The sequence below is a fragment of the Ursus arctos genome, unplaced genomic scaffold, assembly GCF_023065955.2.
Source record: "Ursus arctos isolate Adak ecotype North America unplaced genomic scaffold, UrsArc2.0 scaffold_19, whole genome shotgun sequence".
Lineage (NCBI taxonomy): Eukaryota > Metazoa > Chordata > Mammalia > Carnivora > Ursidae > Ursus > Ursus arctos.
This window is the reverse complement of record NW_026622863.1, coordinates 49,329,495-49,356,136: the sequence shown is the minus strand read 5'-3', so window position 1 is coordinate 49,356,136 and position 26,642 is coordinate 49,329,495. Positions and strand designations below refer to the sequence as shown.

Here is a 26,642-nt window from a genome sequence, read left to right as displayed (position 1 = left end):
TCAGAGTGCACGTAAGAGACTTTATTCAGTTTCACACGCCCCCCCATGCTGGGCTGCGTCCAGGCTGCGGGGTCGGGCAGGAGTCCTGGTCCTAGGCAGGGTGACAGGCAGGGATGACAGGCAGGGCTCCCGGCCCGGCTCACACGTGCTGCCTCCGGTGTCTCAGCACCTCCGTGGGTGTGAACAGAAAGTCCTTCTGGCAGGCCTCGCAGTGGTAGGGCCTCTGCAAGGCAGATGTCTTCTGGAGGGGCTCGGGGGTGGCTTCCTCAGCCCCTACGAGAGAGGAGAGGGGAGGCTGTGTGGGGGGGGTCGCTCCACTGCGTGTTCCCACCCCTGCCCAAGTCCCAGGCACCCCAGGCTTTCTCCTGGCCTCTGGTTCTGCCTCCTCGGGGAAGCCTTCCTGGATACATACACACACACACACACACAAGTAAGTCTTTACTCTGTCTCTCGTTGTATTTGTCACCCCCTGGGACACAGAGACTGGAAAGAACGTGCCCTGGGGTGGTGGGCCTCACTGCCGCCTCCCGGACCAGCCCTGGTGGGTGGTGTGTGGTGCACATGCCCCAGCCGCTGGGGCCTCCCCTGGGTGACAATGGGGGCTGTGGCTGAGACGGAGAAAAGAACGAGAGACACAGCAACAGACAGAAACAGAGGCAGCCCAGAGTCTGCAGCACACGGAGACCAGAGAGACGGACGCAAAGGAACGAGAAAGAGGTGACGCTCTGGGCCCTCCTGTCTCCGGCTCCTGGTCTCCGTGACAAAGCCTGGATGTGGCACCAACCAGGACCAGAGGGTTGCGGTCCTCAGTCCCCAGACGTCGAGCGGCTGAATGCCCAGACTCGCCAGAAACCACTGCGGGAGGGGCGGGTGGACCCAGCAGCCCGGCCTCCCCCCCCAATCCTTACCTGGGGGGCCGTCCTGCGGGGCCTCGGGGCACGTGTTCTCGTGGGCGATGCGCTCCAAGGGCGTCAGGGGCATGTGCAGGCCGCAGTGGGGGCAGGTCCAGAAGGTGCGGAGACAGTCGCTGTATAGGTCCGTGTCGCTCTGGGGCAGGAAGGCTGCGTCAGGACGTGGCCCCTGGCCCATCTCGCCACCCCCTGCCTGCGACCTGTCCCAGCACCACCCAGGGTTGGGGGGGCCCCCTTCCAAAACCACATCCTTGCACTGAGTTGGGACGTGGTTGGTGGGGAGGCTGGGGCTCCCTCAGTTCGGGGGGGGGGGCAGTGATGGGCCGAGGTGGCGTCCACGCTTACCGTGAGGCAGTTGTAGGTGAGAAAGTCCGTGACCGCGTAGCCCCCTTTGGTGGGGTGGGGGGACAGGGGAGAGCTGCCGAAGAGGCCGGGGAGACTGGGGGCTGCGGTGATGGTCTGGGGTCCCACATACAGGCTCTGGACTTCCAGCCCCGTGAGCCGCCGGAGGCTGTAGGGAACCTGGGGGAGGAAGGACGGGAAGGAGGGGAGACAGACTCGGAGACATCGTTAGGGCACCTGGATCCAGGGGTGCCTGAAATCAGCCTGGACGGTTCGGCTCCAGGCCAACTGCTTAAGTCCATCACAACACGGTCTCAGACGCTGGCCGCCAGAGGCTTGTCTGACATGTGCCCCGGTGCCCCTTCTCTGCTGTCACCCATGGGACCACAACCCGACCTGCCATCAGGCCCCCTTGCCCATCCTCGCCTGGCACGTCGGTCCGCCCCCCCCCCGCCCTGGCTCCCTGGACCCGCCGCCCCAGGAAGTCACCCCGGGGCACCCCTGCTCTCCACCCCGTCCGCACGCAGAACCAGGAGCTGTTCCCAGCTCCCTGCTTCCGGGGTGGGGACTGATACCAACCCCGCTCTGTCCAACTCTTCCCGTGCCCTCCATGGCCAGACAGCGACTTCCAGCTTCCTTCTCTGGCCTGCACGCCCTTAACTCTTACGAGGGTACCACGCACGGCGCATGCAGGGGTTCTCAATAAATGCATGTGGAACTGGGGGGGGGGACCCACAGGGGCTAAGGGCTCGGCCTCTGGAGCCGGGCTCCCGGGATCAAATCCTCGCTCCACCCCTTCCCCGCTGTGTGACCTTGCGCTTGTCTGGTTTGCAAACCCACAGCAGCGCGACCGACCACCGAAGGAGCTGGAAACCAGGCCTTCTGGACTCCGAATCCAGGGCATGGCCACGCAGGCGGCATACCTTGGATGCCACGAACTGCAGCAGGTCCCTGCTCAGGTCTGCCACCTCCTTGCGGTCCTCCGGAGCTCCCGCCACCTCCTCCTGGTCTGCCTCCGGCCGCCGCCACTGGGCCTGACGGGCCAGCTGCCGGTCCAGGATGCTCTCCCAGTGGGCCCGGAGCCGCACGGAAGCTGCCAGAAGCCGGACAGCACTCTCACTGTCCGCAAGCTGGAGCTCCAGCCAGCCGTCAGCCACCAGGCGCGAGCAGTCACCGTTGGTGTCCAGGGACCGGCTGAACAGCAGGAGGGACTGGAAGGGAGGGGACAGGAGGCAGCCGGTGAGAATGCGGGGCAGGATGCCAGCTTAGAGAGACCCCCCCCCCACCCCGGGCTCCTGCCCAGCCCTCATTCCTCCCCCCACTTGTCCTCTCACCCTCCCATGGACCCCATGTGCCCGCCCCCCCCAAACACCTACACACACCCCCCGCCGTGTGCCAGGCCCCCTTCCAGCTTCGGCTGCAAACGAGGGTCCCTGCCCCCACGGAACGGACACTGTACTTGGACAGACAGCCCAGGGTCAAAGAGTAAACGGTCCTACGTTCTAGGAAGGCAGGGTCATACTCCTGTCTCGCCACAGGGCTGAGCGGACACGCACGGGTGCCTCTGTCAACACCACCGGACAGCGTCCCTCCCATCTATACGAGTCACGACCTACGCTCTACCCTTGACATACGTGAACAAGTACCGAACACTAGTTAACGGACGGACGCTGAAGTGTTGGAGGCCGAGGGTGCCAATGCGAGCCGATTTACCTTAAAACGCATCGGGAAGTGGGAAAAACCCCGGCTACTGCGGCAGACTGGGGGGGCAGGGGGACAGAGGGATGGCTCTGCTCCGCCTGCTGTTCTCCTTTGGTGTGTGTTTAAAACTCCCCATAGACCCCAAGCGCCCTGGCCGAGGCTCTCAGCTGGCGACTCTCTGCTTCCTCCCTGAAGTCCTGCCCGCCCCACCACTCTGCCCCCGCCCCGCTCTGCCCCTCCCTGCCAGCGCGGCGAGGGGAATCTGGCGTTCTCCCTATTTCTTCGTGTCTCTGTCTGCCTCCCCCACGCCTCTGGGAGCCCCACTGATGCGGGCAGTGTTGGGATTCCGGTCACGACTGCGTCCCCGCACGTAGAACAGGAAGCAGCGCCCGGTGCCAGGCAGCCACTCGGTCAGTGTTTGCGTGAAGACGGAACCGAGCAGGTCAGAGTCAGCGTTAAGGGCCTGGGTAGACAGCACGGCGCGGGGGAGTCTCCGGAGGCTCGGGGAGCCCGCAGGGTTTCTCCGTTCCCCTCTATGTTCCCCGGGGTTGAAGCAAGGGGGCCTGGTCATGGGGACCCTCACCTGGGCTCCCTGCTCACCGTGGGGCTCAGATAAGTGACATGCCCCCCCCGCCCCCCCGGAGCCTCGTCTGCTCCCCCACAGAGCGGGAATGAAGGCCAGGCCCAGAAGGGCAGGGTGGCTTGCGGAACTCACGAGGCAGGACTCTCCCTTCCTGGCTACAGACACATACGCCAATCTATCCGCAACCTAAGCACGTCCTCGGCCTCCAGCCGGGGCCAGCCGCCACCCTCTCCTGCCCGGATGACCGCAGTCGCCTCCTTGGTGGGCTCCCTGCTACCGCCCCGCGGCAGACCCTGTTCCAGCTCTGCTCAAACCCTCCCAGGGGTGGGGGTTCCAGCCTCTCCGACCTCATCTCCAGCCACTCTCCCCTTCACCACCTCCGGTCCAGCTGTTCCCTGGGCCTGGTGGGCATGTGTGTGCCTCAGGGCCTTTGTACATGCTATTCCAAGACACTCTTCCCCCTAAGTGTCCTGTGGCTCCTTCCCTCCCTTCCTCCTCTGTTCCACTGCACCTTCTCAGCAAGGCCCACTCTGATGGCCTTATTTCATACTACAGCCTGTTGCCCACCCTCACCCTACCCCTCCCCAAGCCCCTTACCCTATTCTTCTCATTTTCCCCAAATACTCCTCACCCACTAACCTATCACAGGGCGCTGCTTTACTGTCACTACGGCCATCCTCCCTGCCGGACGGACGTTCTGGGACGCCAGGGACCAGTCTGCCTTAGTCCCTGCCAGGCTGTCCATGCCTACGACAGCTCCCCGCGCACAGCAGGCACTCAGCATGTGCTTACTGAACGAATCCACGGATGCAACGACAGCAGGCGGCTGGGGAAGGCGGCTCTTCAGGGCCTCCCCTGCCTCCCGCCCCGGGGACACGGTCATCAAACGTGGGAGCCGGGCTGCGCGGGGCTGGGACTCACCTGCAGTGCGGGGACGCGGACGCAGTTCACCAGGTAGGGCTTGTTGGTCTCCAGCAGGGAGACGAAGGTGAGGAGCTGGTGTCGGCTGCTCAGCTTGTCCTTGTCATCTGAAACAGGCCACAGGGCAGCTCAGGCCAGCCCTGCCACCCGCTCTCCTCCCCACAGCAGCCCCCGCGCGGGCCTGTCGCCCCAGGCGCTGCCGGTCCCACGGTTCACACGGGTTAAATACGGCTACTTTCACTAGGAAATGAAAATCACTGTCCTTATTTTCACGCTTCTAAGCGATATGACATCTGGGATCCAATCCCAGCAAAAAGGAGAAAAACATGAGGTGACGGAAGACACGGGGTGGCAGGACACTGGGTGAGGCTACCAAGGGCTCATCCCATTCTCTACTTGGACGGGATCTGGAATTTTTCAAAATGAAAAACTAAAAGAGAAAAACAACAGGAATTTACAGCAGTTAAAGATTTGAGAGAGAAGTTTCAAATTCTGCCTTCGATGTTTAAAATGATAAATCTTACCTTTGGAGTTAACATTGACATTTTAACACACTTTATTTACAAACAAGGACACACAGGCGTTGTGTCCCAGAGCTCACAGAGCGGGACTCCAGCCGGGCGGCTGCCTTCCGCGCCCCCGGGCGGGACCAGGCCGGGTGTTCACAGGGCCCACAGGACAGGTCCCCTCTACTCGCTAGAAGCTCCAGCCTGGGGTGAGGCCCCAGCGCCCCATCAGCCACCACCGCAGGGAGGGTGGGGCTCAGTGTGGAGTGACTCCCCAAGAGGTCTGGCTCTTGGAACCCCGAAGCCACGCCGCCTACCGTTCCCATGTCAGCAGCCCCAGCAGAGACAGAGTGTGGGCGGGAGCCAGGGGGGAACCCCAGTCGGTGAGGGGCACCCTGACGTCACTGTCCCCCCACCCCTCACATCCCAAGGGGTTTGTGTGTCCCTGTCTAGACTCACGGTACCTCGGCTCACTTCGCCACCCCTGGCCTCCGGCTCCCGCGTGTGCAGTACCTCAGGGCTGCTGGCGAAGATGCAGGTGGGGTGCAGCACGGTGCCCTGCTTGGCCTGCGTGTGGAAAATCTGCAGAGGCCAAAGCAGACGCCAGGTGACGGAGGCCGTCGGACCTACTCTTCCGCTGCCTAGAACCCTTTTCCTCTACTCTCTCGGCCAGATTCCCCCATCCATGTCTCCACTCAGAAGTCCCCTCCTCCAGGAAGCCTTCCCTGACTCCCCCACACTGCACTGGAGCCCCGTGAGGGCAGGGCCAGGACTGTGCCCATAACCTCCGCGTCCTCAGCACAGAGCAGGGCTAGGAAGGCGTGCTGGGTGCCAAACGCACACGGGGCCAGGACGCGAGGAGGAGGCCCACCTGGTCCGAGTCCTTGCGGCTGCTGTTGAACGGGTCCGGGACGGCGAGCTGCGGGTAGAGGCCCCGGCCCAGCACCAGCTTGAGCAGGGCCATCTGCTCCTGCGTCAGGTCCTGGGCGGAGCCGGTGGCCGCCTGCAGCTGATCCAGGCTGTGCCGCAGCTGAAACTTCACATCCTGGTGGGGGGGGGTGGAATGCGGGGGGGAAGGCGGGTTCCTGAGGGGCCCAGCCCAGTACCGAGGGGCTGGCGCTAGGACACGTGGACCCCAGGGTGCTGCAGAGTGGGGGGGGGGCCAGGTCCTATCCGCGAAGCCCGGTCTCCTGAGCAGAGGACAGCCCACCAGGCCCGGCCCCACGGCGCCCACCTGGATATCCACGCCGTCGCCGGCCCCTCGGTCCTCGTCGCTGGAGCCGCCGTCCAGGTCTTCCCGCAGCCGCAGCACCTTGCGCCGGCGCCCCCCGCTCTCCTCGTGCTGCCGCTTCAGGCGGTACAAGGCCCTGCGCTCCCGGCGCTCCTGCAGCCGGTGGAAGCTGTCGCCCGACGTCGTGGCCTGCGCCCGGGCCAGCAGCCCGTGGTCCTCCAACAGCTCCTGCGGGCGGGCGGGGCCGGGGTGAGGGACACAGGGCAGGCCGAGTCTGGGGCTCCGGTGTGGGGCCTGCCACTCGCCAGCCCCTCCGTATCAGAGGACGTGGGATGTCATGTGCGTGCGCGACACAGAGAAAGGGGCCCCTGCCTTTCACTGCTCTCTCCAGGTCTGCAGGCCAACAAAAGCCGAAGTGAGCTCTGGAAAGCCAGAGAAGCAGAGAATGGTCTGAACATCAGCGGTCCCCGACTGGGGGGGCGGGGGGGACTCCTAAAATTGTACGGTAGGCCACAGTCGGGTGACCACCCCGTCCGGGCCTCAGTGTGGCCGTCCGCAACCACGGGCAGTGGATGACACCGGGGACTCGCCCTGTTCTAAAGGGTCTTTCGTGTATTAACTCATTTAATCCTCACAGGACAGCAGGGAGGCTGAGGCCCAGGGCCACACTGCTAGCAAATGACAGAGCTGGGACCTGCCACTGCGATGTCCGCTCTGGATCTGGTGTGCCAGCTCTCGCCCCCACTGCCTCCCAGAGCTCAGCACCCCTGCCCCAGATGGCGAGGCTCTTCGTGAGGATGTAGCACGTGACCGTGGATCCTGTCCACTTCACCAGGAAGCCCTCCTGGATTTCCACCCCTTTGACTCACCCAGGCGACCCCATGTCTGAGTGTCTGATGGTTGTGAGAGGTGGGTGTAGGGTGGGACTCTGATGGCTCCGTCAGAGAAGGAAAGGGGTGGTGCACCCGCACTCCGCCTCCCCCACCTGGCCTCCCCAGGTTTGTTCCCAGCCTGCTCCCCTCGCCCCGAGCCTCACCTTGAACTGGCGCCGCAGGTTGGCCATCTCGTATAGCCGGTGCTCCTCTATGCCTCGGTGGCGGCACCACTTGCGAGAGTTTCTGCTCCGTTCGGATTTCACCTGGGTGGAAAACCAGACTCCAGGCGGTCAGGGCCTAGCCAGCTGGGGAAGGATGCGGGGTCTGACCCAGCACCCAGACGCCCCCAGCACAGGCCCGAACACCAGCCCCTGGAAGATTAAGAGGCTGGGACTCTCAGAAGAAGGACTTCTCCTCCTCCTTCCATGTCTCAGCACCACTGCCCCCTCTTACAGGAAGCCCTCCCAGACCACACTGGGTCAGACATGGCCTCTGGGCTCTCCCAGCCCCCTGGACTGCCCATCACAGCCCATTCTGGGTGGTCACTGTCTGGAGACAGGTCTGCCTCCCTGCATGGGACTGTGCGACCCAGGGGGGCAGGGCCAGGTGCTTGTAGTCACCACCAGGTCCCCAGCACTGCCTGGCACAGGCCCAGGCCCAGAGCATGTGCTGGATAGACAGGTGCCACCCTAGGACTGCGGGGCCTTCCTCTGGGTGGGAGGGCTTTGGTTCAGTGCTTTCTTTCTTTTTTTTTTTTTTAAAGATTTTATTTATTTATTCGACAGAGAGACAGCCAGTGAGAGAGGGAACACAGGCAGGGGGAGTGGGAGAGGAAGAAGCAGGCTCATAGCGGAAGAGCCTGATGTGGGACTTGATCCCATAACGCCAGGATCACGCCCTGAGCCGAAGGCAGGCGCTTAACCGCTGTGCCACCCAGGCGCCCCAGTTCAGTGCTTTCAAACCCCAGCCTCCCCTCAAGGCTGCGCCCCGGCGCCTGCTGGTCCCACGGCCCCGGGAATGAAGGGTGGAGACGGGGGCCCCTCCAGTTTGCAGAGGGCTCAGGGGTCCTCACCGGGGTAGCGGGCCTCCTCTTGCCCCACGCAGGTCACAGACAGGGGTGGCCCCGCCGCCGGCCTCACCTGCACCCAGGCGTTGAAGATGTTGAAGAGCGTGAAGGGGTCCCCCTGGTCACTCTCCAGGGGCCGCCGCGCCGCCGCACACTCCGGGTGGCTCTGGGCGCTGCGGGTGAAGGGCGACTGGACGCTGAGGGCAGCCGCGATGGTGAGCACGGGCTCCGCCAGGTGGAACATGGAGCCCAGGATCAGCATCTTCCCTGGCGGGTGGGGGCAGACGCCGAGCTGAGCCTCCCGGGCTCCGGGACGGCTGCCCTCCCACCCTCCCCTCCTCCTTGCCCGCAAAGGGCCCTGAGAGCCACAGGGACAGAATCGAGCCCACACTCTGCTTCCCAGTCATGTGAGTTTGGGCAAGGCCTCAGTTTCCCCATCTGTAGGTCGGAGATGACCTCAATCTTGCCTCCTCAGGCACCAGGTGGGCACGGTCTGAGGGCCGGCTGTTGGCGGCGGCACTGCCCCCACCCACTTGGCTCTCCTGTCTACAACTGACGCCCCCACCCACCCAACCCGCTCCTGGCTTGGTTTTCCTTCCCGACACTCGTTCTGACCCTCCGGGGTCCCTCCCTCCTCCCCCTAGAACGGGACTCCACGTGAGCCCTAATGGCCTGCCTGGCACACCGCGGGCCTGACTTCTGTGCCTGCCTCGGGATGGAGCCTCTCCTGCCATCTTTGTTTAAGTCAAGGTGGAGGAACGAGAGCAGGGGGAGATGGCGGGGACAGGAGAAGGGAGGGCAGTGGGAGCAGGGAAGACAGGGACAGACAGACGCAGTAGGTCCCTGGTCTGTACCACCAGGCCCTCACCTGTCTGCCCTGTGCTCAGCGGCCTACGTAACACGTGTCTGACTCATCCTCACCAGTCCCCTTGGCTGCCTTTCTGGAAAGTTCCATATCTAGCCTCGTAAAACAAAGCTGGGCAATAGAATGAGGTTGTCCCAGACACTCTAGCTCTGTTTCTCTGCGCCTCTGTTTTCCCATCGGTGAAATGGGCTACTAGCCGTCTGCCTGCCATGGGAATGAACCGTGCTTCACCCGGGAAACACTCGGAGTTCCAACCGGCACAGAGGAAGCACGGTGACTGAGCCATCCGGGCCCAGAACCTCCCAGCCCTGAGTCATCTGTGCCGCCTGTCCGGGGGTCTTGGGGACCCACAGTGTCCGTCTGGCTGGGGGGGCCTCCCAGCTCTGCCCACGGTGTGACGCCGGGCGAGCGAGTGACAGCCTTTCTCTGAGGCTGGAGTGAGTCACTCCCACATCACGCCAGGTCAAATCCAGGTCCTGCTGCTCGCTTGCTCCGGACCCTTGGGTGTAGACCTTCGTCCCTGGCCAAGCTTCAACTTCCCCATCGGTGCAGAAGGGGTGACCACAGGCCCTACCCTCACCAGGTGAGGGTGAGATGACAGAAGGCCCATAACGCCTTTCGCTGACACACAGCCAGTGCTCACAGAGCGTTCTTTCTCTTCTCAGATCGGATTCCCCTGCTCTAGCCCTGTGTCCTACAACAAACAGAACCACCTTCATAACCACGAGAGGCCCTCAGGGTCGGGGGTCCCCAGCCTGTTCCCCCCGGAAGCTCCAGGCTGCCGCAGTGATGGGGACGTTAATGATGTTAGCGGGGCAGAAGGTTCCGTGGGGCACCATGCCTGGTCCATAGTGCCACACGGAGTCCTGCTCGCCTGGGAATATTCTGCGGGCCACAGAGCACCTAGAATGTCTCGAGTCAGGACAATCAGACCAGATCACACGTCAGTCAGAGAGCTTCTCAGAAGGGGCAGGGATGACTCAGGGATGAGCAAGAGGAAGAGGCAGGCCGTGTTGACATCCTTACGACACCAAGACAGGGGACACCAGGGTGGAGCTGGGAACAGGGTGTACGGAGCACAGAGGGGCCTGTTTACTGCTGAACCCCAGCTCCCAGAACAGTCTGGCACAGAGAACTTGTGACTGAACGGATGGGGCCCAGAGAAGGAACAGGCCTGCCTACGAGTCACTCAGAGCGTGAACGGTCCCCACAGCCACACCCGGCGCCCTGGCGACCACCCCAAAGGAAGTCCTCACCAATCACCACGTCCACGGGCAGCTGGGCCAGCAGGGACCCGATGGGGGTGAGGGCCTCGGAGCTGTCCAGGGCCCCCTGGTCCCGGAGGTAGAGGATGGCGGTTTCCAGGCTGGCTGGTGGCGGGGGCTCAATGAAAGGGAAGGTTCGCGGGTCCCCCACGGTCATGCTCTTCATCTGGAATGACAAGTGAGCCCCCCAGGAATGGGGGACACGGGAACTACTGTGGAGCACTGGCTGGGGGCTCAGAGATCACAAACTCGTGCTACCTTAAAACTCCCAACGTCAAGGCCCACTGTACAGAGGCAGGGGAGAGGGTCACTGTCTGTCTAGCACCTCTTCTCCCAGACCCTGGCCACGGAGCAAGCCGCAGGACCTCAGCCCCTCAACACAGCAACTGACCAACGAATGAGTATGTGACCTGAGCTGGGCCTATCGGGATCCTCCCCGCGACGTCTGCAAACTGACGCTGGGAGAGGGACGTTCTGGCTTCCTCTCTGGTTGTGAGGGGCCAGCGTGGAAGCCCAGAGCTGCTGGGACTGTCTTCCCCTTGCTTGGAGATTAGCCCAAGCCCAGCAGATGAAATCCTCCGTCGTTCCTAAGCCAGACCACCCCCCACGATGGATGCACAACCTCCGGAAATCCTCTTTTCTGCTCGCGGTAGTTTGAGTTGGGTTTCTCTCGCTGCGGACCAGAGTGAATCCTCACTAACTCAGAGACCCAGAGGGCAGCAGGGTGTGGGGGGAACGGAGTAAAGCACGCACCCGTCGCCAGGCCTGGCGAGGCAGAAGCAACTAGCCCCTCTCCGGACCGGACGGAGGAAAGGCGGGCATGGCGGCTCATGGGGCCGTGAGAGAGCGGGAAGGAAGCTCAGAGGGCCCGGGGGCTCCAGCCGACCTCGCCACGAGGTCACCTGCTGGCCTGGGCCTCAGCAGGCGGCACCACAAGCTCGGGCCGGCCACCCGGCAAGCAGCCGGTCCACCTCCCTCCCTGCTGCCCAGAAGAACACCCAGCGCTCGTAGAAAACCAAAAAATAAAAAACCCTTTATGTTAGAAGCACTGGGGGAGGTGGGCCAGATTTTTTATTTAAGCTCTCTAGGTGATTCTAATGAGTAGCCGGGGCGGGCAAGCCCCACTCTGAGCTAGTCAACCAAGGCTAAGGCCCTGGGCAGTTCCAGGTCACACGGGAGACACCCATGACCCCGTGCTGCCAACAAGACGGGATGGGAGATCAGCCAGGGAGGGGCCTTCAGGGAAAGGTTCCTGGGGCCTTCAGGGAAAGGTTCCTGTGGTCTTAAAAATGAGACCCACGAGGAGGGGCAGTCGTTGCCTCTGTCTCTGGATGGTAAAGGAGGAGGCGGTGACGGCATGGCCACCAGAGCCTGGTGGCATGTAGGAGGCCGACAGATCAAATCCCGGCTCTGCCACCGGCCGGCTGGGACACCTGGGGCAACTTCAATCACCTCTCTGTGCGACTGGTTCCTCATCCAGAAATTGGAATAAGACCACCTACCCCCCAGTTTTTGTGGGGATCCAAGCAGCTCTATACATGCCACACTGAGAGTGGCGCCTGGCCCACAGTGAGCACGAGGCAAGCGTTCTCTACCCACCGCCGCTGTCTCTGTCACTGTGCTCAGAAGAGCAGCTGATGGACGGAAGATGGAAGAGGCAGGACAAGCCCGAGCCCTACAGGACATCCCTGACCCACTTACATAACCGAGCCTGCCGCCTCCCCATCTGGGGACCGCTGCCCATGTCAAACGGTACATCGTGCATACGGGTCAGGCCGCGTGGCTCAGGAACCCACACAACGGGATCACAAGGGGCATTCTAGAAAATGAAATCTAACCAACTATCAGAGTGCATCCCCTGCAGGAAGGGGGCAGGTTCGTGTCCCCAGCCACACCCGCCTGGGGACACGCGTTGTGGAAGCCATCCGCCCGTCCCCGCTTGGCTTTTCTCTCCCAAGCACAGAGCCCACACTGGCCAGGCTGCCCTGCAGTGAGGGGTGGCTCCGGACTGGGCACTCACCAGGGCAAGGGGAGGCGAGGGGCCTGGCCCTCAAACCCCCCCCAAGCTCCTCTCCCACGCTCCCTCCCCTCCGCCAGCTGGCAGGATGGTGAGGGAGCCACACAGGGAAGGGGCCTGGGTCCCCAAATAAAAGAAACTGCCTGCCACCCTGATGACTAAGCTTCTGCGTGGTGGCCGCTCTGTGAGTGGGCCCACTTGGCATAGCGGCCTCATCGAAGCAAAGCTAACTAATGAGATAAGAGCCATGACATAAAATGTCCGGAGAAACCTGGTGTCAAAAGCCACTTCCAGGTGGATTCTCTATCACAGCTGAAAGCATTCTGATGGAGTCACGACGTTTCCCCACGAGCCTGGGGACCCGGGAACAACCCTCCGCCCGCAGGGGGATCGGATGTCTGGCAGCTGTGAGCTTGCCTGCCCCTCCTGGCCCTGAAACCCCGGGATGGGTCCCGGCTCAGGGCCCGCCCCGCCCACGCCTCACCTGCAGCACGAGCGCGTGCAGCGCTACCCTCCGGATCTCGGGCACGGGGTAGGGGGCGAAGGCATCGTAGTCGGATTCGGCGTAGAGGCGGAAGCAGACGCCAGGGCCCGTGCGGCCGGCCCGGCCCTTCCGCTGCTCGGCGCTGGCCTGACTGATCCAGAACTCCTGGAGCCGGTGCAGCTTGGCCTGCGGGTCGTAGCCCATCTCCTTCACCTTCCCTGGGGGGGGGGGGGGGCGGGGGGAGACGGACTCAGTGCAGCAGCGGCGGGGGGGGGGGGGTGTGCCGCCTCGCCCCTCCAGCCCTGACGCCCGCGCTTCCTCCTCTATTCCATTAACACGGACCGAGAGCTTAGGCCGGCCTTGACCCTGACATTTCCTTGGTTTTTTTGTTCCTCATTCACGCGTCTGTTATTTGTGTATTCAGGAGCCCGGTGGGCCTACCGTTATTATTAGGCACCTGCTGTGTGCCAGGCACTGTACGGGGCCCACTGTGAACACTGTCCTCGGTCGCACGGGGCTAAACAGAACAGAGTTCATCAACTCTAAGAGCAGCTTTGTCCACTTGCATTGTCTCTGAAGACGGGACGCTCCTTGAAAGCAAAGGCACGTCCACATTTAACGGCCAGCATCTTAAAATTCTGACGGTGCATAAAATTACAGACTGTTTTACCGTGGACGGCGTCCCAGGTGCAGTACGGTAAGGTCACGGCTAACACGGAGTGCTTGCTCTGTGCCAGATACCATCCCAAATACCCAGGGGAATGAATTCGCTCATCGAATCCTTACAACCCAAGGGAGGCTCTGCTATTAGTGTCATTTTACAAACGAGCAACCAGACACACAGAGTCTCAGCGACACGACCTTGGGCACACAGCCAGGCTGGCCCCAGCATCTCCCAACCACTATGCTATGCTGACTTCCCAGACAATGGTCTAGTTGGGAAGACAAAAAAGAAATAGGTCGACAGACATAAACTATAAGGGCCATACTCGGAGGAACAACAGGTCTCATAAAGGAAGCAACAGTGGCAGGAGAAGGGGAGGTCACAAATCGGACAAAGTGGACGAGGTGGGCCCCTCTGATGGGAACACATTTATGCAGGTCCTGAAAAGAGATGAGGGAGTAAGCCTTGTGGATATCAGGAGCGAGACCACTCTCGGCAGGGACAACAGTAAGTTCAAAGGCCCTGAGACAGGAGCAAGCTTGGAACATCTGAGAAGATGGTGCCGCTGCTCCGCGGCCCTAAAGGCCACCTACTCCCTGCTCCGGTCCGGAGTTCACTCACTACACTTGCACATCTCCAGACCCCACACTTCTCTCTAGGGCCTGAAGGGTGGCGGGGAGCAGCCCTTACCAGAATCTACTACAAAGCGGATCCCATCAATGGTGACGGAGGTCTCGGCGATGTTGGTGGAGAGGATGCATTTCCGAACTCCAGGGGGGGCCACATCAAATACCTGGGGGGCAGGGGAGGAGGTGACATCCTAGACTAACAGACCCTTGCTGACCTGTGTCCGGTGGCCTCCCTGACGCCTCCTGGATGGCCCACGGGCACTTCACACCCACCCACAATATCTCGAATAGCCTCAGTGCCTCCCACTGAACGCTTTCCTCCTCCTCGAGTCCCCATCTCGGAGACGACTCGTCATCCACCGCGCCACGTGGGCTGGAAACCTGGGCCGTCCTGACTCCCCTGCCCCTCCCCGCTCCAGCCACACCTGCACGCCTTGAATGTTTCCGAAATTCACTCCGTTCTCCAAAACCCACAGCCCTGCCCTGGTCCAGGCCCTCCCTTCCCACCCAGGTCCTGGCCCGGCCTCCTCCCTGGAGTCTGGCCTCCCGCCCATGATCACGCACAGCAGAGGGTCTGCTAAAACACACTGGCACTGCTCCCCCCTTTGCTCAGAGCCCTCCCACGGCTCCCAGCAGCACTCGGGACAAAGCCGAGCACCACACTGGGTCTCCAAGGCCCTTGGCCTAGGCCCGCCCACCTCAGCCCCCCAACCAGGCCTGCCTTCCCCATCACAGTCTGGACCCCAGACACCCTGCAGGTGGCCTCCCAGGGGCCCTGCCTTTCTCTCACAAGCAGGCCCTTCTCTTGGGCCCAAGAGACAAACACAGTGGTCAAGAGTGGGGGTCAGCAACTAAGCCTGGGGACCAGATCCAGCCTTCTGTTTTTGTGAATCCAATTGTAACACGGCACAGCCTCACCTGTGTCAGTCTGCGGCTGCTTTCCTACTGCGATGGGAGAGTGGAGCAGTCGTGCCTGGGACGAAATGGCTCATAAAAGCTACAACTTTGGGGGCACCTGGGTGGCCCAGTCGGTTAAGCGTCTGCCTTCGGCTCAAGTCATGATCCTGAGGTCCTGGGATCGAGCCCTGTATCGGGTTCCCCACTCAGCAGGGAGCCTGCTTCTCCCTCTCCCTCTGCCCCTTCCCCTGCTCACACTCCATCTCTCTCTCTCTCTCCCAAATAAACAAGTCAACCTACAACTTTGTACTCCGTGGCCCTTTGCAGGAAGTTGGCAACCTCTGGTTAAGAGCGAGGGCTCTGGTGCCAAACTACCACATTCCAAAGCGTGGCTCGGCCACTGACAGGACTTTGCGTGAGTGCCCTGGCCTCGGTGTCTGCGTCTGTCCTGGTTAACGGCGGCTCCTGGCAGACGGAACTGCTGGGAGGTCTAAACGCGGCAAGGTGCACACACGGCTCCCACTCCGGCCGGCACGCAGCAGTGCTCCACACACCTTAGCTGGGACACTCTTCTCCCCGCCCCCTTCCGAGGCTGGGGCTTTCTCAGGTCTCCGTTTTGAAAGTTTCTTCCTCCAGGAAGCCTTCCCTGAATCCACCTCGAGGGTGCTCTCAGGTTTCCAGAGCTTTCCTCTTCCATTTGTAAATTATTGGCTGCTTGCCATCTCCCTCCACAGACCGGCAGCTACGTGAGGGGAAGGGCCATATCTTGGCTCCCGGTGTGTCCCAAAGAGCCCCCTCGGCGCAAGGGGAAGCACTAAGGAGGTGCTCAAAGGCGGTTTCTTCAATCAACAACAGAGTGTGACCTGAAGGGCCTCCTCCCCAGGGGACTGTGGCAGTCAGCCTCCACGAAGGAAGGCTCGATGCGGCTCGCCTCCTGGGATCCACACCCTCGCCCAGTACCTTCCCCCTGAACAGAGCAGCCCAAGTCAACTAACGGGCCACTGCAGACTTCGCGGGTGTGCCGTCCAAGGCCAGGCCATAAAAGACGTTGTGGCTTCTGCTGGGGTCTCTTGGGGAGAGCCTCCCATGTTGGGAGGACACTCAAACAGCCCACGTGGAGGGAAACCGAGGCCCCCGGCCAACAGCCCGCCCTGTGAGTGAGCCATCTTAGGGGAGGGCCCCCCAGCCCCGGATGGCAGCAGCCCAGCCGACACCTCAGCGGCACCCTACAGAGAGAGCCTGGGCCAGAGGCACCCACCTAAGAATCTCGCGAATTCCTGACCTGCGGAAGCGATGGGAGATTGCAAACGCTCACTGTTCTAAGCTGCCAGGGCTGGGGGGACTCTGTGACACGGCAACAAACGGCTACCAGGCTGACGCGAAGGCCCCTCTGCCGGCACCCTTCCGTTCCAGCACGGCAGCCTCTCGACCCTTCCCCACACCTGTGCTCCAGGCGGGCTTCCCCCACCCCGGACTACCTCCCTCCCCGAATCCTCCTTGTCCAAAGCTCTGCTCCAACGCCTCCCACCTCATCCGGAAGCTCACCCTGGCTGAAGACGTGAGCAGCCCCATCAGCGGCCCAGGGCCCTGCGATCGTGGAATCACCGTCCCGACGCCCTCCTCCCCGGCCGACACAGCCAGACCCGCCCCGGCCCCGCCCGGCCCCGCGGGGTACCTTGTCCTGGTCGGCCACGGAGAGGGTGCTGTGCAGTGGCAGCACCACCCAGCGCTGCGTGCGGCCGGCGTAGGCCTGGGCGGCCTCGAGGACCGAGCCGATCTCCGCCATGCCGCTGAGGAAGACGAGGAGGTCGCCCCGCTCCTCGGGCGGGTACTTCTTGTCAATGGCCTCCAGCACCCGGAGGAAAGGCCGAGGGTCCAGCTTCTCGGACTTGGACGCTGCTGGCTCCGCCTCCTGTGGCTGGTACACGACCTGCGGGGAGACAGCCCGGGGCAGGGGCGCGCCTGTCACCCGAGCGCAGGGCGACGGGGCAGGGAGGGCACAGGCTGCGGGAGACGGCGCGGACCCATCAGACAGCAGGCGGCACCCTCAACCGGGCTGGTGAGAGGAGGAGCTCGTGAAAGGACAGGATCGGGGTAACTGGAAGGCTCCCGGGGCGCTGGGGACGTGTGAGGTTTGCAGGCTGGGTGCTCGCCGCATACGGGTATTTGACGTGTGAAAATCAGCTGAGCTCTACGCAGGCGCGCATTCTGCTGTTTGGAGAGTAACTTCAACAACAGAATTTTAAAGAGTGGAGCCAGGATCAAAAACCTAGAAAAATCACTTCTCAGACAGCATGCTCCCCCCCCCCCTTTTTTTTTTTACGGCTGCTCGGAAGACAGAGGGATGGGTACTTAGAACCCCAAACCACAAGCAACAGTGCGGTTTCCTGGTGCTAAGAGCTCCGGGGCTCCTACCAAATCTCGCTGCCAGAGGAAGGACTGGCTTTCAAAACACAAAGCGAGCGGGCGTAGAGCGTCTTGGAGGCCACCAGGAAGCCAGGCGGGAGGGCTCTACGAGTGCCACCCGTGGGTGGGGACTGGGGGAGACACACAGGTGGGGAGGTGAAAGGGGATCCGAAAGAGCAAAGAGGCTGCCCGGCCCGGGGCGATGTCTGTGAGCAGGATTCCAGCCCTGTCCCTGAGCCTCCGTTTTACCCCCAGGGGCAGAAATCCCTGGCCCAGGCCCCCCAGGGCCGCGGTGAGGGCCCACGTGCGCTCTCCCATGTTAGCGGCAGAGCGCGCGGTCCACGCTCGGTCCATGGCGGCTGCGAGCAGCTTCACCCTCGTTACCGACAAGACCACCGCGCGCCACAGCAAACAGGCCCAAGCAAAGGGAGCAAAGTTCAGGGCAGAAGTTTCCGGAGAACCCGAAGACGTGGGGTGGGCGGTTAATGACGTATGCGGGTCAGGCCCGCCCAGGACCACTGTGGGGACGGGGTGAGGTCGGCCGTGTCAAGTGGTGTGGGCGACCCACGGTGGCCCGAGACTCTGCTCTTTCCTTCCTGGGCACGCCATCCCCAGAGTACCGTCCAGCCCTCCCCACCTTGCACCAGATGGGGCTCAGAGAGGACGACGAGACAACAGCAAGGTCACGTCCAACTTAAAGGCCTTTCCTTTAAGTCTGGGGCCCCTTCCCTCTTCCTGCAAGCTTTGACCAGACCGACCTGGATGGCTCCCTAGGACAGTGGTGCTTGGTGCGGGGGGGGGGGGGGAGGTTGGGGTGGGGGCGCCCCCAGGGGACATTTGGTAACATCTGGGAAGAGATGCGGCTGGCAGCTGGTGGGAAGAGGCCAGGGAGGCTGCTGAACACCGTACAGCAAGCAGGGCAGCCCCCACAAGCAAAGAATTACCCAGCCAAGAATGTCAACAGTGCGGAAACGGAGCAGCTCCACCCTGTGAGATGGCAGAACAGGAGAGAAGAGGAGCCTGGGTCCCTGAAGGACCACATGCCACAGAGCTGCCCACCAGCCTGGACCGGGAGGACTGTGACATCAGAGAAATAAACTCTAGCTTCACACTGCTGGCTCTCCCCCAACAAGCACTAAGCACCTGCCCAGCGCGCTGTCAATGCTCAGGAAATGGCAGCTGCACAAGAGAGAGCGCGAGCAAGAACGTCCTTCAGGGAAAGACGGGACTCTGAGCAGGAGACAGGGGACAGACACATCCAGCCTGGCCAGAGACCGGGCAGGAGGACTGCAGGCCGTGGGGGCAGCACTGACCGTGATGGGGAACAGCCTCCCGGGCACCTGCACCACGGGGGCACGGCCGAAGTAGCTGGAGAAGAGCGAGATGTTGATGGTGGCCGACATGAGGATGACCTTGAGGTCCGGCCGCTCGGGCAGCAGGCGCCGGAGGACGCCCAGGAGGAAGTCGTTGTGGAGGTGCCGTTCGTGGACTTCGTCCACTATCAGGACCTGGTACTGGGGCAGGCTGGGCTCCTGCTGGATCTGCCTCAGGAGCAGCCCCACCGTCAGGAACACGATCTTGGTGGCCGCCGTCCGCGTGCTCTCAAAGCGGATCTGGTAGCCTACCTGGGGGGGAGGGGGGTCGTCAGGAGAGGAGCCTGCACCTGAGCGCCAGCCCTCGGCCGCCCAGACTGAGAATCGCAGCAAATGCCCCTGCTCCCCGCCCCCCATCAGGCTCTGGAGTCCAACACGCTTGGGTTTGGACCCCACTCTGCACTTAGTGCCTCTGACTCTGGGCAAGCGGTTCCGTCCCTCCGAGACATCCCCCCCCCCCCGCCCCACGCTGGGAGAATGCTCCCTGCTGAGGCACGGAAAGCGTGCGCCACAGAGCCTGGTGTGTACACTGATTAACGATCATGGGGACAGCTCGTCTTTCTTGGAGTCCCTACGCTGCTGGGAACTACTCTAAGCACTGCATGGGCACCGCCCGCTCATTTCATCCTCACAGCCACCATGAGAAGCAAGAACCACTATTCTCACCTCACCGATGGGGAAACCGAGGTCGCTGACCCAAGGCAAAACACAGTTAAAAAGCGGTATTGAGAGGAAATAATCTTTTTAAAATTTTACTTATTTTAGAGGGAGAAAGCACAGTGGGGAGGCCAAAGGGAGAAGGAGAGAGAGAATCCCAAGCAGACTCCACACACAGCGTGAAGCCCCACATGGGGCTCAATCCCACGACCCTGAGATCGTGACCTGAGCCGAGACCAAGAGTCAGACACTCAACCCACTGCACCACCCAGGCGCCCCGTGAAGAAATGATCTTAACCCCTACCTCACGTCACACACACATCAATTTCTGATAAATTATAGTTTTAGAGGTGAAAATCTTTAGGAAAAAACATAGGATGTGTGTATGTCCTTAAGGTAGGGGGATATTCCTCAAACAGAACCCAAAGAATGCCAACCACAGAAGGAAAATGACAGACTGGACCACATTTAAATGAAAAGACCCATCATCAAAAGACAGCATTCAGAAAATGAAAGACGACTCACAGAGTGGGAGACAAGGTCTGTAATACATAAATCCTACGAAGGACTGGTTTCCCTCATCTTTAAAACCCCACAGATTGGGAATGAAAAGACAACACAAGACAATCAAGGGAAAAGACCTGAACAGACACTTCAGAAAAGATCTCCAAATGGCCAATAAATACGTTCAACCCTTAGTTGCCAGAGAAATGCAAATTAAAATGTGTTACTACGATCCACCCACCCAGAAAAGCGAAACCGAGAAAGATTAAGTGTAACAAGCGTAGGTGGCAGCCTGGAACACAGCACCCGCCGGCAGTGTGGATGAGTACGGCCACTTTGCAAAGCGCTCTGGCAGGATCTAGACATTCCTGCAGATCTGATGAGCCGGCAGTCACACTCCTAGCTATATCCCCGATGGAAATATGTACCGACAGACACCAAACGGCATGTTCTAGAATGCTGACGGTGGCACCTTCACACAAGAGCCTGAAATTGGAAATGTCCCACGTTTCCGTCGACAGCAGCAGGGACGAATACGTTGTGGGGTCTTCACCAGGGGATGCGGAACAGCAGCGAGAAAGAACAGTGTGCACCCACACGCTTACCACAGACGAGCCTCACAAAGCTGGGTACCGAGCAACAGAGGACAGGCACCAGAGAGAACACACTTTCTGATTCCATTTATAAGAAGTAAATAAAAAAGGCCAAGTTAATCTGTGGTATTTCCTCTTATCATCTAAGACAATAATCTATCACTCGGGAGAGTGACAGCTCTTGGGGCCTCAGGGCAGTGACCGAAGGCAGGGGACAGAGGGTTTCTGGGGTGCTGGTTACATAAATGAATTCAGTTTGTGCAAATTCACCGAGCTACACGGGATGCGTACATTCCTCTGCTTGGACTATTATAATTTCAATAACGATTCTTAAATGGTAGAGCCTGGATTAGAACCCTAGAAATCATGAGTAAAGAAAGGTTCTCACTTTTTTAATGGCTGTTAAAAAACGAATGATTTAGGACATTTCCAATTTTTCGCTGTTAAAAATGTTACACTGGGCGGGGGGACACTGGGTGGCTCAGTCGGTTAAGCATCTGACTCGATTTCGGCTCAGGTCACCATCTCAGGGGCCCGAGATCGAGCCCCGCTGTCGGTCTCTGTGCTGGGCATAGAGCCTGCTTGCGATTCTCTTTCTCTCTCCTTCTGCCGCTCCCCACGCATGCATGTGCTCTCTCCCTCTCTCTCTCTCAAAAATAAAATGTTAAAGCGTTATGGGCAATGCTAGTGCCTTTCTCATTTGAACCATAGTCGGGTCAATCTGTAGCTCGATCTCTAGAAGACTCGTTGCCAAGTGAAAGGCTAAGAGCTCTGGTAACCTGCATCGATACCACCACACGGGCAACCACCTACACCTCGAGGTCGCATGGAAAAACCGGGAAGCTGGTAAGGCCCACTCACCTGTGAGCCATACTGACTGAGGCTCTCGAAGCTGACACGCTTGGCCAGGGAGATGCAGGCGATCCGCCGGGGCTGGGTGCATGCCACGTGACTGAAGCCGGCCGCCAGCAGGTACTGGGGCACCTGCGTGGACTTGCCACAGCCCGTGTCCCCGGCCACCACCACCACCTGGTGGTCCTTCAGTGTCTGCAGGATGCGGTTCCCGTACTGGGCGATGGGAAGCGCTGCCCGCTCGTGCTGCAGTTTGGCCAACCTCGCGAACGCCTGCTTCTGGCCGAAGTCCAGGTAGTGCAGCAGGGCTCGGCGGAACTCGGACACTCTCTCTGGGGGCTGCCTGCCCAGCCCCCGAGAGCCCCGGGTGTCGGGGCCCAGGATCGAGAGGTTGATGCGGTAGCGTGGGTCGTACGTGTGAGGTAGGTCAGCCAGTGCTGGGACGCTGGGCTTGGGACGCGAGGAGTCTTTCTCCCCCTTCCTGGTGGCCTTGAGACTCTGGAATCTCTGCAAGCGTTCGAAGAAGGTCCAGAACTTCTGGCAGTCCTCAGAACCCTGGCGTATATAATCCTCATCACGGAAAAAGGCTTCCTCGAAGAGGCGACGTGTCTCTGGACAATTCCAGTCCCAATTCTCGCGGGCCTCCTCCTCACTGGGACTCCAGTGTCGGCCTCGGTGATCCCCGTCCCCCTTCATTCTGGGAGGAGGCATGCTGTGGCTCATCACAGTGCTGTCTGCGAGTCACAGGTGAGAGGCCTACGATGAGGAACCACTCTCCCTTCAAAGAGACAATCTCCCTCGTCGTCGATGGTCCAGGATGACCACAGGCAATGACAGAGCAAGTGCCCAGGGCCCCTCACGACTCCTGCAGTGATCTCTGGGACAGACACCAGCCCATCCTGGGTTTTCAGGCCCGAATACCTGAAGGAGAGAACAGAAGACACTCATTCATTTTTAGAAACATTTCCTGAGAGCCTGCTCTTTTGTAAGCACTGGAGGAGAACGGATAATGAGTAAGGCCACCCTGAGTCCTCACATGTGGTCGTGGTCACAGGCAAGAGACAGACGATCCAGTGACTGGGCCGTGGGAGCCCACAGGAGCTACCTGACCGTGCCCGGGAGTCAGGGAAGGATGCCCAGGGATGTCTGACCCGAAAGCTGAAGGAGGGGAGGTCATGAGGCCAATCGACAACAGAACCTTGTCACGAGAGGCCAGAACACAAGAGGGGTGTGGCATAATGAAGAGAGTAAGGCAAGGGCTCTTCATCTGGGGTCCACTGAGCTTCAGGGCACCTAGGAACTCTGAAATCAAGTGCACAATTTTGCAGGTGTTGGATTATACGCTGTCTTTGCTTGCCTGGCACATCCCTTCCTTCCTTTTCTGATAACAGCACCCTCCGTCCCCTCCCCCCGTTTGAAGAGCAGCCCTTCCTGGATACCGCATGGTTCTGACGGCCTTTAAGTCAGAGAACCCTTAGCGATTGGGCAAGTGACAAAGGCCTGGCCAACCATGGCACCCGATTCCTCCTTCAACCGTTGACTGCTGCGAGAAGTGGACACATGACCAGCGGAGGGCCAGTCACGGCCTTTCTCTGGAATTTGCACTAGGTTGCCAGGAGAGAAAAGCCCTCCTTCTATCTACTGTGGTCACACAAGGATGAGGTATGAACCCGGAGCTGTCTGTAATCGCTCCTGAACCTGACCACCTTTCCTAGAAATCCATCCTAGAGAAAAGCCTGCACATGGACACAACGAAGGACACGCTAGGACGGCCACTGAGCAACTACGAGGAGAGAAGTGGGAGAGGGAAGAAGCTTGGCTTAGTCCACTCCAACCCTCACCAGCTACACAAGCAAATGTCTTCCTGGGCAACGTTGGTTTTCTCTCAGCTGCGTAAGTCCTAGTAATAGAGAGCATATCCTCGTATGTACAATTTTCTGGAGGGAAGCCCATCACTCCGATTCGTAAACTTTATCACCTTAAGAGGATTCAGAGCTTTCCTCGGTGTAGGCTTTGGAGTCAGGCAGATCTGGGTTTGAATCTCCGCTTCATCATTTGTTAGACGCGGGCCACTTGTGAATTCACTACTTTGAGGCTGTTTTCTTCATCTATAAAATGGGGACAATCCCTACTTTTTTTTTTTTTTAAGATTTTTTATTTATTTATTTGACAGAGAGAGACAGCCAGCGAGAGAGGGAACACAAGCAGGGGGAGTGGGAGAGGAAGAAGCAGGCTCCCAGCGGAGGAGCCTGATGTGGGGCTCGATCCCAGAACGCTGGGATCACGCCCTGAGCCGAAGGCAGACGCTTAACCGCTGTGCCACCCAGGCGCCCCGGGGGGACAATCCCTACTTCTAAACATTGCAAATGCTTAGCGCCCAGCCTGGCACAGAGGAGCCAGGTGAAGACGAACATGGGGAAATCAGTGAGAGGAACCAGGGCATACAGCCCGGAAAAGTACACTCAAAAGGCCACAATTTGGGGTACCTGGGTGGCTCACTTGGTTAAGCGTCCTCTTGATTTTGGCTCAGGTCATGATCTCAGGGTCACGGGGTGGAGCCCCACGCCAGGCTCCATGCCCAGCGGAAAGTCGGCTTGGGATTCTCTCTCTCTCTCTCCCTCTGCCCCTCCCCCACCTCTCTCTCTAGAATAAATCGATCTTAAAAAAAAAAAGGCCACAATTCACCTTGGTCTGGAATTAGCAATGCTTTCGCCTGCTCTGCCTTCAGTCATCACGGAACAGAGTTCCGAGATTCGATCTCTGCAGTCTCAGGCCATCCCTGGGAGTTACTGGAGCCAGAAAGGGCGTTTCTGCTGATGAAGCAGCTGTGAGCTGGCGGGAGTGGTTTCCCGCAGCAGCAGCCTGTGCACAGCATTTTCCGGTGAACACCTGGGCTGGGCGACGCTAGAGTGGCTTCATAGGGAACTCCTGTTGCAGGGGAGGCAGTAAGAGGAAAAGGCCTTAGAATGCTGTTGATACTGAGCCTGGGACCCCGAGAAAAGGATCGGGAATGAAATGAAGAACATTCCTCCCAGCTGCAAGCCGCCTATGCGCACGTGGGCCCAACTGAGCACGCACCATGGCTCTCAAGGAGCCTCTTCGTAGGTTACCTTGTAGATTTCCTGGGTCCCCTCGGTTCTCTGTGTCTCTCACCGTCTCTGGGTCTCTTGGCGGTGGCTTGCAGTGGTTTTCTCTGCTTCCCGAGCTCTCCCCTCTGGCTGTCCATCCTCAAGTCTCAGCCTTTTTCAGCTCCCCATGCTTGCCACGCTCAGCCCTCTTCCCTCTCATAGTCTGGTCCCCTCTTCCGTTTCGCTTATCTTCAGGTCCGATATTCTCTCCAGGCGGCCTTCTCCATTACCCGTCGGTTCTTCATCTTATTTGCTCGTTCAGTCGTTTTTTCTGACGCTCCATTTTTGTCTCTTTCCATTGCCAGTCTCCGTTACTGCCTCTCCATCATGACTAATGGTGTCCATTTCTTCACCCAACATTTTGTTTCCCAGTTCGGACACTTTAATAACAGCACTCTTCACGTATCAGTTACTATTCTAAATCACACACATATATTTATATGCACAACCACATACATACACACATCTACACTTTCCTTGTGTTAAGAAGGTGCTATTCTCTGGGGCACCTGGGTGCTGCAGCTTCAGTTCAGGTCATGATCTCAGGGTCGTGAGATCAAGCTCCACGTTGCTGAAGACTCTCTCTTTCCCTCTCCCTCTGCCCCTTCCCCCTTCTCTAAAATAAATAAATCTGAAAAAAAAAAAGGCTACTATCACTCCCTATTGTACTGAGCCCACGACAGGTTAAGTACACAGTGAGACAGGGAATTCAAATCTAGGGAGTCAGGCTCCCACTTATTCCTCTTCATCTTCTCAGTGTTTCTCCGTGGTCTGGCTTTCTCTCTCCATTTTTAAACTCGACACTATCTTTTCAGTTCTCTTTGCTCTCCAAGTTTACCAAATGCACCCTCTCTCCATCGAGCCCCATTTCTCCACACTCCAGATGGCTCTCTTCACTAGTCTGCCCTAATCACCCAGCTCCCATCCATCTCACTCACTTCCCACCTCCGGCTTTCTCTCCAAGTCTCTTTGCCTCGGCGGGCTCTTCCCCTTTCTCAGCCCCTCCATCAGCTTTTGCCAGGTTTTCCCTATTCCACTCCCTCCGTCTCTCTGTATCTATCAGTCTCTCTCCATTAATGAACAGAAATCTCACTAAGATGGAGCTGGGAGGCCAGAGGGTTGGGGGAAGCTCTCCTGCCCTACCACCTGAGGTCAGCCACTGGAAGAACTGTCAATTATAGTCTCCAACAGAATTGCCAACAGGAAAGAATCATCCATTACAGGTGCCAACAGGGAAGGAGGTACAGCTGCACCTCCTACAAGAAAGCGACCACCCCAGCAACTCAGCCAACGAGAAACCATCAACACTCTGAACTCTTGCTCTTCTCTAACCGACTTTTCATTCAAAGCAAGCCTTCCCAACTTCCTCCTTCTCCAGAAAATTATCTTCTCTTTTGCTGGACTAGCCAATGGTTTTTGCTGTAGCTGGCTTGTCTCAAATTGCAACTCGTGGTTATCCCCAAATAAACCCATTTGGGCCGGTAAAATAACTTTTAAGGTCAACGAGCGTCTTGTTCCTCCGTTTGAACCGCCCTCTTCCTCAGTCTACTTCTGTTCGCTACTTTCCCACCCTCCCCTCCAAGTTCACGGTGCGACCACATTTCTCTGCAGCCTCTACGAGGCGCTGTCGGGGGACCCCGTCAGTTCCTTGGGGACCCCGTCAGTTCCTTGCGCCCCCCTTCGCCCCGGTTTGATGCTTCCGTCGTCTCTCAACCTCCCCGTCTCTCGGCCCCTCAGCTTCTCCAAGCTTCTTGCCGTGACTCCCATTTCTTCCCTTCTCGAGCCTCTGTGTCGCCCAGGTGCTCTCGGGGCGCTCAGGCTCCATCTCCGTCCGCTTCTCCCGGGCCCCTTGTCTCCTCCAACACGTGTCCTCATGTTGGAACTTCCCTCCCCTCCCCTCGGCTCGCTCCCCAGCTACCCAACCCTACCCAACACCCGCCGCCTCCGCCGCCACAACCCCACGCAGCCGCCCCGCCCCCCTCACCTCACTAACCGCCGGGATCACTCCAACTTCCGGTCCCCAGCGCCCCTCGCGCGCCCGAAGCCGGTTCTGCGCCTGCGCATGCCACCCTCACGGCCAGGCCCCACCCCACCGCAGGCAGAGGAGCGGGTGCGCAACTGGGAGCCGCCCAAACCCACTCTGCGCCTGCGCACAACACTCTCCAGCTCCGC

At 59.8% G+C, this 26,642-nt stretch overlaps 1 protein-coding gene across 3 annotated transcripts; it reads right to left on the bottom strand.

Moving 5' to 3' along the window:
- DHX34 (DExH-box helicase 34) lies at window positions 1-26,525 on the bottom strand. Of its 3 annotated transcripts, XM_044378179.2 has the most exons (18): window positions 24,453-26,442; window positions 24,028-24,270; window positions 21,352-22,263; window positions 18,677-18,988; window positions 16,633-16,887; window positions 14,122-14,224; window positions 12,768-12,985; window positions 10,258-10,432; window positions 8,210-8,403; window positions 7,232-7,333; window positions 6,199-6,423; window positions 5,836-6,009; window positions 5,429-5,546; window positions 4,459-4,565; window positions 2,177-2,464; window positions 1,257-1,433; window positions 909-1,047; window positions 1-273 (listed from the first exon to the last, which is right to left on the bottom strand). In XM_044378179.2, the coding sequence occupies exons 3-18, from the start codon at window positions 22,063-22,065 to the stop codon at window positions 140-142; spliced, it is 3,435 nt and encodes a 1,144-aa protein (XP_044234114.2). In that variant the 5' UTR covers window positions 22,066-22,263; window positions 24,028-24,270; window positions 24,453-26,442; the 3' UTR covers window positions 1-139. The 3 variants fall into 3 exon arrangements, with proteins under 3 accessions (XP_044234114.2, XP_026337744.2, XP_026337745.2); XM_026481959.4 differs by lacking the exons at window positions 24,028-24,270; window positions 24,453-26,442 and adding an exon at window positions 26,455-26,525; XM_026481960.4 differs by lacking the exon at window positions 24,028-24,270.
- Window positions 26,526-26,642: the final 117 nt, after the last annotated feature.